Genomic DNA, 12,934 nt, shown 5'->3' with positions numbered 1-12,934 from the left:
TTTTTTTTTTTCAGAAAAAGGTTTTACAATTAAAACTTATAAATAGAATCAAATCCGGAAATCCTACTGGATTTTAGCAATATCCGGCCGGATAGTCAGATAACCATATAACAGCCGAGTACCCGACACATCACTAATTTAAATTCAAAATTTTTTCAATCTCAAATATCTCGAAAGCTAGAGCTAATCTAGAAACTAAGAAATGGTCAGCTTAGGCCAAAGCTTGTCGAACAGACTAAAATAGTAGGTACTAAAATTCTTCGTTATTCCTAACTTTAATCTCAAGTTTGCCACTCTGTATATCCCTGCTAAAGCGCCAAAATTTATGCAACGTTATTGAAGGCTTTCATGCAAACTACACACACGCACACATGTATGCACCCAGCTAGCAAAAAATGCGTAAATGGGTCCGAAAACGGGAAAAAATGTGGATGGATGTATTGCAGATTTTTGTTCATTTACCGATTTCATTTCCGCAAACTTTTCCCACTAAAGTTTGCGGCAGAAACGCACGACTGGAAATGTATTGAAAATGGTTGTAAAACGGCAACGCTTACAGATATTTTCCTGAAATTTTTCTGATTGAATATTTCGTTTCATAGACTTTCCTTCTACACTTCGCTGAAGCTTTTTCATAATTCGGAAAATAAAAATAGTTTCTTAAAGAACTTTTTGATAAAAGTCCCCTCAGATAACAAATTAGATTAAGCTTAAAAAATCTGCATAAAAATATTTAAAAATCTTTTCAACGGAATCGTAAAAATGAGATTTTTTATGCTGTTTTTTTACTTTTTTCAAAGATTGGTTTACGAAAAACTTGAATAACTGCGCCAAAAATGTTCTGATGTAGACTTATGGGATCTCAGTAGAAAGGTATTTTCACACTGTTTTTATTTCTGGCCAAAAAAAATTACATTCGTGTCCCATCTTGTTTTTTCGAATACCAACACATCTTAATTCAACTTTGAATGACGTTCGTTCATCCTACCTTTCTCTTCCATCCTTTGAATGAGTTTATTAGCAAAGAAATAAAAAGGGTGAGAAAATACCTTTACACCGACACCTCTTAAGTCTAAATCAGAAGAGTTTAGGCTCAGTTATTCAAGTTTTTCTTATACCAATCTTTGAAAAAAAAGTTAAAAAAAAACATCAAAAATTTCATCATTACGATTCCGTTCAAATTTTTTTTTAAATATTTTTATGCAAATTTTTTAAGCTTAAACCGTTTTGTCATTTGAGAGGTTTTTTTCAAAAAAAAAAATTTAAGAAACTATTTTTATTCATAAAAACCTGCATTCTTGGAGGTATTTTGAAATTTGTCCAGCTCACTTAAATCTTAATATTTTTTCGAAATATTTTGGTGGACTTCTTAAAATATAATAGATTTTATAATTCCAATGGAAAAATAGTACCGATTTTTTTTTTTTGTATGGGGAGTGGTGCAGTCTAATGTACATATATGTAAATCTACTTGGATGTATAGCTGAATGCAAGTATGTAAATATTGCACATTTCAAACTTATTTGGGTCAGGAAATTTCCCAAAATGTTTACTAGTTATTTACATGTGAACAGTTCCTAACTCAGTGAACCATCAATTTACATAAAAGCGAATTATGTACATACATCTTTATATTTGATGCTCAATAAGTTGTAAAAAATATATTCAAAAACGTGTAAAACAAATTTCAACAGAATTTTCATATGTATGTATACAAAAATGGTCAGATCAATCTTTAAACACTGCCTTACATTACACTTGAAGAGTTCAGTTAATTAATTTGCCTTTCATTAACTTATTGACTGCCGATTTTAGCAAAACAAAAAAAATAAACACTTTCACAACTGTAACCCACACGCGTTTGGGCTCCGCATGCAGTTCTCGCACGCTCGAAACACGCGTCCGTAGACACTTTCTATGCAGTTTTTGGAGCACAAGCACTATGCACTATACAATAAATCACAATGTGCAATTGTAACAACCACTTTTAGTGGCCGTGATAAGTTTCGAATATACATAATTGGCATTTTAGTGAATCAATAAGCACCTCTCCATTTCGAGCACCAGTTGTACTACATATTAGACCATACCTATATATATATATACCTACGTAAAGTAATATTTAGCAACAAAATCGCCGATGTGATCACTGAACAGATGTGCGATGAGGGCGACATCATTGTTGCCCTGCAATGAAAAATTGTCAATTATTAAAAATAGCCAAGTTGTTGGCGGGATTTCGATAAATAGCTCACTTTTATTTAGCTACTTATTACAAAACCAACTTTAAGTTTCCATATAAAAATCCTCATACAAAAACTACTTTAAATATTTTTTTTTCTGCACTTCACAAATTCTTTTTCGAATTAGGGCAAACAAAATGAAGTTCGAAATTTTATATTATCATTTTGATGTTATGTCTGACGGAATTCCATTATAGGACCACCTACTGCAGAATATTTAAACAAAGCTGCAATGTTGAATATAAATTATAGAAAAAAATGAATAAATAAAAAATTTACAAAATGTTTTTTATTGATATTTTATGTCCAAAAGTAGTTAGTTGCAGAGGTATCCAGTTCTGACTTTTTTGCGGCCATCGCCCCACAACAGTAGTTAGCTTTTTTCGAATAAAATATACAGGTAATAGTTAGCGTAAACAGATTAAAGTTAGGTATAAGCTAACCTCACTCCCTGCAGGGTGGCTATACACCCAGTACGGATAGAAACTAGTTTAAATATTGATGTTCAACTAGTATTTTACCCACCATAACTAATTGAAATCTTACTTTCTTCCTTGGAACGAACTCTGCAATTGATTTTTCAACTACTTTAAAATGCATTTGGCTTAGAGCACTTCAGAGTCAGTATGTTTCCTTTGAATACGCTTTCATTCTGCACTTCACAGATGCTTTTTCATATTTCCAAGACACCAAAAAATTTTTATTATTATTTTCACACGTTGTCTCTGTTGAAATTCGAAGCCAGATCTTCTGGAAGCTAACCAGTAACAGCAGGCATATCTGCACCCCCAGCTACAGCCAGACATGTCCGACTCTGCATTTGATTTTAACTACTTTAAAATGCATTTGGCTTAAAGCACTTAAAAGTCAGTATGTTTCATTTGCAGATGTCTTTTCAACCAATTTGAAAGGTATCAAAAGTGTAAATTTGGTTTATCTCAATGCTACAAGGTGCTACATAAGCAGAAATAAATTTCTTTTCTGGGGTAATGCATGTACATATGTATGTGTGTACGAACATCCCTTTAAGAAATTCTTGCATTCCACCATGGATGACGAAAATATATCGCAGAATGAAAGAAATATTTGTTAGTTTTTTAACACATGGTGTCATTGGGAGGAGGTATTCCCTCTTGGCGGTTGTAGAAAGTGTAGGGAAACATCCAACAAAGCTGCTCATAAAATGAACGCCGAATCCTTCCAAGAATCTTCTTTAGAAATGAATATGTAGACTATTCGTAGAACTTCTTTTAGAATGAATACGAACTTCCTCCATTATGCAATTGATAAATCCGTGGACTTTTGATAAAACAACTTAAGTTAACTTAGAAGGGTTGACTTTGGATTAAAAAAAAACAGTAAGTTAGACTACAAAAAATTTATATTTTTATTAAGCTTCAATTGAAACAGTATCTTTATGTAAGTATGTATGTAAGTAGTTTTAAAACTAAATTTTTTTATTCTTATTTAGACTTGTGTCTACTCGTACATCTTTTCTTTTTAACAGGGTGTACAATTCCCAAAAACTAACGATACTTACTACCACGAGGTTCTTATTATGCGTTTGTAGTGCAAAACACTTCACAGCTAATGATGAAACAAATGTATAAATATATATTTCCACGATTTGATTTTTCTACGTTGGTGGCCACTTAAAACATTTCACTCAGCGATCATAGATCCATGCACTTCGAAATTGATATAATGAATAGAAGATTGCCAATCTAGAAATTTGCAAAAACAAAAAAGATAATACCTATTACGAGTATCGGAACATAAAAAATATATTTGTTTATGTACATATATATAAATGTGTATATTTTTGATTATTTTGTGTGTAAGCATATCCCTCTAGCAAAGTGAAAAATGCCTTTATGGCTTTCTTCGGACAGTTAATTTTGTTTTAAACATACGATGACATTAGTGGGAAAGGCTCCTCCTCGCTGTCCATGAAATGCAGGGGGAAACATTTTCCAAAAAATCCTTCAATAAACTTCCTCAAGCTTTCTTTGAGAATGAGAAAACATTGTATTCATAAGAATCGAAATGGAAACAATTTCGATTGAAAACTTCTGCTTTGTATCCATAAGCAACGAAGATGAATGTTGCTACATTACTTCCACATGGAAACTTTCCATATTTCGCCTGAGGGATAAGAGTGCATGCGAAAGTAAATGCGAAAGGTGCATTTATCATGCACGTAGACGTCACATTAAACTTTTGAAATATACTAGAAAAACCCCACTCTTGAAAATTACATTTGAAGAGTGTTGTTTATATTTGTATAAAAAAGCGCTCTATTAGGTTTGCCAAAATCACTTATAAATAGTATCTTATCATAGCTTTACTTATTAACATTACACAACAGCTTCTCCTTCAGCTTATTATTGTGGGAAATCAAGTTGCTATTTCGTGTATAAATAGAGTTTGAACAGAAAATTCGAGCATAGTGCAAAATTTAACTTCTAACGCGACAGTAATAACCCGCACAAACAATAGAGGCAATTAAAAATTAAAATTCTTTTAACGCGTAAAAATAAGAGACTGAAAACTCGCCAAAATGTGCTATAAAAGTGTTTTCTTTACATGTACTTTCCTTGCTTTGTGTCTACAACCGCTCCAAGTGATATCTTGCCAAAATGTTGAGCAACGGTTTAAGTTTCCTAATAGTGATATCTACTTACGTTTGGTCCACAACTCAAAACTGCAATATCAGGTTATGAAAGGTACATATTTACATATGAGCCATTCAGTTCGTTTTTTTATTCCACTTCGAATTATGTGAAGCACTTAAATCCCAAAATATTCTTTCACTTTTTTAGGTTCAAAAACACTTCAGACAGTTACCCTAGAAAACACGTCCACCAACAATAAATTGGAACAAACAGAAACTGGTTCTTTTACACTGAGTACAGGAGATGCCACAATTCAATTCGATTTGATTCCCAGCAGCACTGGTATCGTGCATGTCCGCGTCTCCCGCAATGTTCCTGCTGGCACGCAGCCTATTGATTGCTTCGATCTGGATGTCTCTAATGCACACTGGTATGGTGGTCCAGAATACAAGAATCATTATTGGCCAGTAGAGAAGCAAACATTGACCAATTTCTCGTATGTCACTAAAGAATTGGAGAACATGGGCGTAGCTGAGCGTTATTGGCTCAATACGAAAGGTGAATTCTTCTATGTCGAAGATAATACACCCCTCTTCGTCGAACAAAATTCCGAAGGCTATGAAAACAAGTTGTGCTTCAGTGCATTAAGTGCGCTACCGTTCAACTCACGCGTTGATAAAGTAACTTTTGTATATCACATTGGTATAGCATCAAATGCTAAGGATGCACATATGTATGTCGTAAAGAAATTCCTTGGCCATCCTTCTGAATATCCTGATGAGCGCATGGTTGCCCATCCGATCTGGTCCACATGGGCGCTTTATAAAAGAGATATCAATGAGTCTGTTGTGCGCGCATTCGGTGAAGAAATTTTGAGCAATGGTTTCAACAATAGCCAGCTGGAAATCGATGACGACTGGGAAGATTGCTATGGCGCATTGTCATATCGTAAAACTAAATTTCCTGACATGAAGCAGTTGACTGACGACTTGAAGTCGAAAGGTTTCCGTGTCACTTTGTGGATACATCCCTTCATCAATAAAAATTGCGAACCGATCTATAGTGATGCGTTAAATAAGGGGTAAGTCGCTTTGTACTGGTCTATTCACAGACTACTATTAGCATAGGATTACAATTTTAAACATTATACTTTGATTATGATAACATTTTAAACCCTTCGCGTTCTTCTAGTTACTTGATCCTTGATCATAATAATAATCCAGATACACAATGGTGGAATAGCGGTCCGAATGAAGCTGCTTATGTTGATTTTACCAAGGCTGAGGTGCGCACTTGGTTCAGCGATCGCCTGAAGAGTTTGCAGGAGGAAGGCGGTATTGACAGTTTCAAATTCGATGCCGGCGAGTCAAGTTGGATGCCCTCCGATCCTGTACTGCAGGGTGACTTGAGCCTATCACCTACACAAATGACGCGCGACTATGTGCGTACCGTAGGTGCCTTCGGTCCCATGGTGGAAGTGCGTTCCGGTCAAAATACACAGGATCTTCCAATTTTTGTGCGTATAGTAGATAAGGACTCCGAGTGGGGTTGGAACAATGGCTTGCTTACACTCATAACGACAATGTTGCAAATGAATTTGAATGGCTATCCATTCGTGTTGCCCGACATGATTGGCGGCAATGGCTATGACGATAAACCACCGAGTAAAGAACTATTTTTGCGCTGGTTGCAAGCAAATGTTTTCATGCCTAGCTTGCAGTTCTCGTACGTACCATGGAATTTCGATGAAGAAGCTATTGAGATAAGCAAGAAATTCGTGCAAATGCATGCTGATTACGCTCCTGAAATCATCAAGCGCTTCAAATTGGCAACGGAAACCGGCGAACCTGTGAATTTGCCACTCTGGTGGGTTGATCCAAGCGATAAAGTGGCGCAAGGCGTTTACGATCGTAAGTTCGTTTGCGATTGAATACAAATTTTCTTAATCTAAATCTATATCTATTGTTTTCTTTTTTAAGAATTTCTGCTCGGCGATGACATCATTTCTGCACCAGTCGTTGAGGAGGATGCTGTTGTTCGCGATATATATTTGCCTAAAGGAAATTGGAAAGATGGCAATACAGGCGTAGTGTACCAAGGCCCCAAATGGCTGATGGCATACAAAGCACCACTGGACACGCTGCCTTATTTTGTGCGCGAGCACAACTAATGTGTGATATAACTACATATCGTCCTGACCTGTAATACAAAAAGCTGTAACGAACCAATTCAATAAAGTGAGGAGTTGAAATTCGATGAAATGCGGCATTTTCATTAAAAAGAAGTGAATTTTAGTTTTATTGTCAGTTTTAGCCTTTTGCGTTTCAAAGGACGTTTGCACATACATATGTATGTATGTAGTTTAAAGATATAAGATTATATCATTTAAATCTTTTAAAATTAGAAATATGTGTAAGCAACGTTGTACAATTATTCATAAAATAAATATAAAAATTGTTAGTATACAAAATTTCGTCAATAAATGTGACAATCGTTTAATGTAAAAAACTATCCTATGCATTTACATATATAAAGTTTATAAAATAGTACCTACATAAAAATATCACAGTTCAATTTTGTTTAGTTGATACAACAAATATCTAAAAGCCAAATAGTAACTGAATATTGGCTAGTCGGCATTTAACTCGTCATCTGACGCAGACTCTGATGAATCATACAGTAAATTCTTTATATACTTCAATTCGTTACGATCACTGTTCAAGGCCTCTTGTTCCTCTTCGAGAATTTCCTCCAAGCAAATACTTAAAAAAAAATTAAATATTCAAGCACAAACCGAATTTAAGCTGCAATCGATGCTAAACTCACTCAATATTTTCATCCTTTTTCTCTTCCATTGCTTTCCCTTGTTGTTTCAATAAATGCAGTTTTAACTTGTGCAACTCTTTTGTTGATTTTGACCACTGTACTTTATAGAAGTTCTTGGCTTTTTCGATATCTGCAAAACGTTCTGTTTGTTTGTGCTGTACGAAATAAATTATTTTACCTGAATGCTTATATCCAAACTAGACAAAAAATAAAAGAATATTACATGCCAAACAGCTTACCAAATCAGCCAACATGCACGCCAGTTGCTCGGCGGAGAAATGTGTCTTCTCCATATCCGCCAATTGCTTTTCCAACTGTTCGATTCGCATCTTCATTTGTAGCTTCTCGTCTAACTCTAAGTCATTGGCTTCCGCCGCTTGTGTCTGCTGCTGTGTTTGTTCTACATCGCGTTCTGCGCTTTCTGTCGCCCGCTGCTGTATTTCATGTTTAAGGCGTTGCATCTCGTCATCTAACTGCTGAAATTTCTCCGCATAACTTCGTTCTATGTCTTGCTTCACGGTCTGCACTATACTAATAGTCTCTTGATGTTTAAGAGCATTCGCATTTAATTCCGCATGGGCCAGTTCAAGCTTCGCATTCAGTTTTTCGCATTCGGACAACTTTGCTTCTAATCTAGCTTGCAAAATTGAACGTTGTTGCTCCCATTGTTTATCGAGCTCAGCCAAGTAGCCGATTTCTTTTTGCTCCAAACCTCGAATGAAGTGTTCCATCTGCTGTGCCTTCCAATCTTCCAGCTCTTGAACTATTTTTATTGTCATCTCCTCGGGATCTATATCCAATGGGTCGGTATTTACTCCGACGGATCGAGTCTCTTTGCTTGACAGTTCATCATTTAAAACACTTCCTTTCGAATGGAAAACCTGCTTATCGTAACAGGTGACAACGTTTGCCTTGCTTTGACGACTTGTTAAGGAATCTTTGCTATCATCCTTGCCCGTGATCGAACACTTTGAAAGATCTTCTGATGGTCGACCAAATAATTCCCCATTTTGTTCCAAGACGTGTCCAATTATAACAGCGTCGGCCTGCATTTTCATATAATTACGTTCATAAATTTCATAGTTACTGAAATTACGATTGCTTATTTGGCCAACATCATAAGGGGCACGCATTTGTTGCATTGTAGTGGGGAAATCCAAGTTTCGATAGCGTTCTGTTATATCGACAGAACCCTTATCGTCGATCTTATACGATGCATATGCCTCACTCATCGGCACTAGCTCGTAACTGGACTTTTTGGAGTAGCTTGTTACGAGTTGCACACAAAATATAAAATCCACCGAAGGCTTTGTAGCACGCGGGCTTATTATCTTATTTATGCGATCGAAATAAAATGTACCATTTTTACTAAAAACATTAGTCGCGTTGAAAAATGAATCGTCGGGTAAGAGCCTTGAGAAATCCAATCGATAATTTGCTATGTAACAAGGAAAGAAAAAATAAATTAGTAATTATTCAGTCGGTTGCTTATTCCGAAAACGATAAATAAACATATTCATATACATATATATGTATTTTTTAACCACACAAATTAACTAAGAAACCCGACAACCCTAACGGCCTTGTCCCTGTGGACAAACCCCACAGAAGCTGCACGCTTCCTAGGGTTGCCGTTAGTGGAACTTGACGACAACGACTGAGATACCAACCGATCTGGGCGGGGTTGTTGTAGCCGCTACAACAACAACAACAACTAAGATTTCCAGAAGTTCATAGATATATGTATATCGTCGTTTAAAGTACAAAGTCATTCTGCAAAACCGCGTTTGCTGGCAAAAATTGGATTTGCTCACCAAGCTCTTGGCTCAATCCTTATCCATTCGTCCTGAAATATACTAGCCAGAAATGCGATTGCTTTATAAAAAAGAGAACTATTTTGAAATATGAGTGCTTTTACTCTCTAGAAAATGATTTATGCAACCTCACTTACGCGGTTTTGCATTTTGTTGATACGCGGTTGTGTACTTTAAGCATACATATCTACATACACACATACAGCAAAAATAAAAAGATATCCTTTTATTCTTTAATATTTTCCGTTTTTTTCACTCCCTCCAATCATTTTCATTTTTAACCGACTCCACAAAAAGGAAAAGGTTATCATAACTTTGGACCACGTCAACCAATTGCGATAATTCTTTTTTAAAGAAAGTGTATTATCTTAGACGTGGAGGTTTAACTCCGATTATTGGATGATGAAGAAATTAACGATAATCTTAAATTTGAAATCGGTTTTGTTTTTTGCTTAAAAATTAATTGGTATTATAGACGATTTAACTTGATTCGTAAAAAACGGACTCACCCACCACAGCGCCATTTATATAAACACTTATTGGTATATAAAAAATTCGTTGAAAATAAGTGCGTAAGCTCTTCAAGGACGACTTGAAGCTAAGGGATATTTTTTCATTGATGGTGTAGCAATCAGACTGATTCACGACCATTTCTAGTTGAGAAGCACTTCCCAGGAAGTCATAGTGAAAAACAAACACATTAGTTTTGCGGTTGTAGCTCTGTTCCATCTCCAATACCATCATTAGATTCTTCACTTGTTTAAAAGTTAATGACACGTTGAAGATGTCGCAATCAACGTCAGGGTTGTTGCCCACTTGTATGAGACCCACTTGTTCCAAAAGCTGTACATATACATTACTTTGCGATTGCAACATAAGTGATGTCTCGGAGGACTTTGGAGAAAGTCCATCATTTAGCACGCATTTCTTCTGCAACAAAAAACTTTAATTATTAAGTATTTGTTGAATATTCAACATTTAGATTTACTTTGCCCATTAATACGTCAAATTGCCCATTTTCAAGAAGATTCTTTTTGACTATCACCAGAAGTAAATAAATTTCTGGTTTATTTTGCCGCCATTCCGAACTCATCACATTAAGTTTATGCCAATGTAGCTTTAACTAAATAAATGTATAAAAAGTGCGTTGTTATGATTGAGTGAATTAATATCCTTACTTGTAGATTTTTTAAAGCCGCGACTACTGGAACTCCTCTAATAGGAAGTAACAAAGAACCAATGCCGCGACGAGGGGAAGTTTCCGTTCGACCACTCTTGATAAATATCTCAACTTTCACTGGCCGATTGTCGGTTTTCATACTACATACAATACAACCTTCAATAAAATGCCAACACTAATCTTTAATAAACATACCGTTTAATATCACTCAATTCGCATTCCCAAACGCAATTGCTGTTGAAGATGGTCACAGTCTCCGTGGAGTGACCTTCCACCTCGAACTTTACACCATTTAGCGTTGCTGTAAGGATAACCTTATCCTTGTGACGCTCGGCAAAATCGCCAATACCATCACGTCGATGCAAACCAATGCCTTACAAGAGATGAAATATACATATATCTGAGGATTAAAACAACTTCCACTTTTTGTGTTGACTAAACCCACCTTCGACCAAATGCAAAAATATGCAAAATGAATTGTCGGCGCATTCTGAAGCATCACTCTCGGAAGCCGATAAGGCCGGGTTACTCATTGCATGCACGTACTATATTTGCAATTATTATCTTGCACGTTATAATTAATAAAAATATAATGAAATATCCAACAAAATACGACTGAATCACAAAGATATAACGAATTTTTCGAATTTCTCACTTGGCAATAGAATGAGTTAATTCTTCTTTTTAAGTAAGGGTGTATTCACCATTACTTTTTTCAGTGTTGTAAAGCATTTGAAGACGGGAATTAGCATAACCGATGGCAATGAATTTTTCACAAAATATGCGATCAAGTTGAGAGGACCCAAAAAGTCGGAAATCAATTTCATACTTTCATCAAGTCTGAATGATATTTAAACTTTTATTTATATACCAATACATAATAATTGTACATAGTTAATTTATGTTCAGAATAAATTTAAATATTTAGTAGCTGCATTTTTTTTGTAAGCGAGCGAAAAAAGAACGCTCAACTCAGATAAAATTTTCTTTTAGGTACCTACTTATGCAACTCTGTTGGTAGCTGGTAAGAAACATGTAATTAGTTTAACGGGATTTAAATACAAAAACCTATTTAAATGGGTAATTATGAGGTATTTGCGTAATATATATTCGCCACCCTCTCCACTTTCCCATTAACAATTCACAAAGATCAATTTTTTCCATGAACGAAAGACACAAGACCACGCGGGAAGGAAAGAACGAAAAAAGTTATTTTCTAGCTGCCGAAATCGCGACGCCATCTTTGTTGTAAGAAGTAAACAATGAATTTTTCACTTAACACTACGCTTCAGGTCGCGGATTTTTTAACCGACCTGTGTGGCTATTCTCCATCTAGAGAATTTGCATGATTCCACTTTCACAGGCGAATAGTTGAATCAAAAGTTGAACGAAAGTAGGCAGCCGACCAGCTTAATTTAAAGCGATTAGTTTAAAGGCCGTTTACACCAGGCGATTGTTGCTTTCAACTAAAAGTTGCCTGAAAAATCGCCTCATGTGAATTCCCTATTAGCGACAGTTTTCGAATCGCTATCGCAAGTTGCCGACGTGTGTTATGAATGCCGCAGGGTTGAGATAGCAATACGATATTTGTCGCTAACTCCTTTGAGAATAGCTCCACTGGCTGAGCTCGGATAAATAGCCGAGTTTGTGTTGTTGCTTTGCGTGTATTTCGTCATTTACAGGGCTATTCTGCTTGTAACCGAACATTTTGTAACAAGCTAATTTTGTTACCAACAATTGTCACCACTTCTTGAAACCGCAATTCCATTTACCTTGGTAACGTTTTAATTTATTCAGCAATTCAGCTATGGAGCTTTGTTGAAATTCTGGTGTTGCATATTTCACGGGGCAATATTTTGTTACCTGCTCATGAGATGGTAACAAAATTTACCGGTTACAAGAGTGTGGAGAATATGAAAAGGGTTTAAAAATTGACAGTAACTATACTAACCGGTAACAAAATTTGTATTACCAACGCAGAATAGGCCTGTTAGGCAAGTGTCCTTTTGTAGCTCGGTTGCAAAAAAATGCACTTAGTATTAAAATTACATTATGGTTGTTCACGCTTGCCTGGTTAAGAGGTTATCTTGTTAAAACTAATTTTTCTGTAGTGTATTTTGTTGATAACAAGGCAAGCATGTTGTTGTACAACAATAAAATACACTACAGAAAAAATTATTTTTAACCAGATAACCTGATAACCAGGCGAGCGTGAGCAACCACAATCATACTATTATCATTATCGATGCGATTTTT

The 12,934-nt window shown here is 35.7% G+C and overlaps 2 protein-coding genes across 5 annotated transcripts in view; one reads left to right on the top strand and one right to left on the bottom strand.

Moving 5' to 3' along the window:
• LOC118737667 (furin-like protease 1, isoforms 1/1-X/2) overlaps positions 1 to 7,357 on the top strand; it is a 280,884-nt gene extending 273,527 nt beyond the window's left edge. The window contains exons 1-4 of one of the 3 annotated variants that reach the window (XM_036468366.1): positions 4,601 to 4,969; positions 5,066 to 5,939; positions 6,050 to 6,768; positions 6,838 to 7,357. In XM_036468366.1, the coding sequence (XP_036324259.1) occupies positions 4,804 to 4,969; positions 5,066 to 5,939; positions 6,050 to 6,768; positions 6,838 to 7,028 (1,950 nt within the window). In that variant the 5' untranslated portion in view covers positions 4,601 to 4,803 and the 3' untranslated portion in view covers positions 7,029 to 7,357. Of the gene's footprint in view, positions 1 to 4,600; positions 4,970 to 5,065; positions 5,940 to 6,049; positions 6,769 to 6,837 lie in introns of those variants that run through there. The other 2 variants (XM_036468349.1, XM_036468357.1) reach the window with 2 other exon arrangements.
• Positions 7,358 to 7,372: 15 nt separating this feature from the next.
• LOC118737682 lies at positions 7,373 to 11,843 on the bottom strand. Of its 2 annotated transcripts, none has more exons than XM_036468386.1 (8): positions 11,124 to 11,843; positions 10,874 to 11,051; positions 10,677 to 10,818; positions 10,487 to 10,621; positions 10,008 to 10,425; positions 7,924 to 9,122; positions 7,685 to 7,839; positions 7,373 to 7,620 (listed from the first exon to the last, which is right to left on the bottom strand). In XM_036468386.1, the coding sequence occupies exons 1-8, from the start codon at positions 11,209 to 11,211 to the stop codon at positions 7,488 to 7,490; spliced, it is 2,448 nt and encodes an 815-aa protein (XP_036324279.1). In that variant the 5' UTR covers positions 11,212 to 11,843; the 3' UTR covers positions 7,373 to 7,487. The 2 variants fall into 2 exon arrangements, with proteins under 2 accessions (XP_036324279.1, XP_036324272.1); XM_036468379.1 differs by having other exon boundaries at positions 7,375 to 7,620; positions 10,008 to 10,428.
• Positions 11,844 to 12,934: the final 1,091 nt, after the last annotated feature.

Source organism: Rhagoletis pomonella, unplaced genomic scaffold, assembly GCF_013731165.1.
Source record: "Rhagoletis pomonella isolate Grant_MI unplaced genomic scaffold, Rhpom_1.0 Rhpom_scaffold_00001, whole genome shotgun sequence".
In the NCBI taxonomy this organism is placed as follows: domain Eukaryota; kingdom Metazoa; phylum Arthropoda; class Insecta; order Diptera; family Tephritidae; genus Rhagoletis; species Rhagoletis pomonella.
The sequence above is the reverse complement of the archived record's forward strand: the minus strand, read 5'-3'. Positions and strand labels throughout refer to the sequence as shown.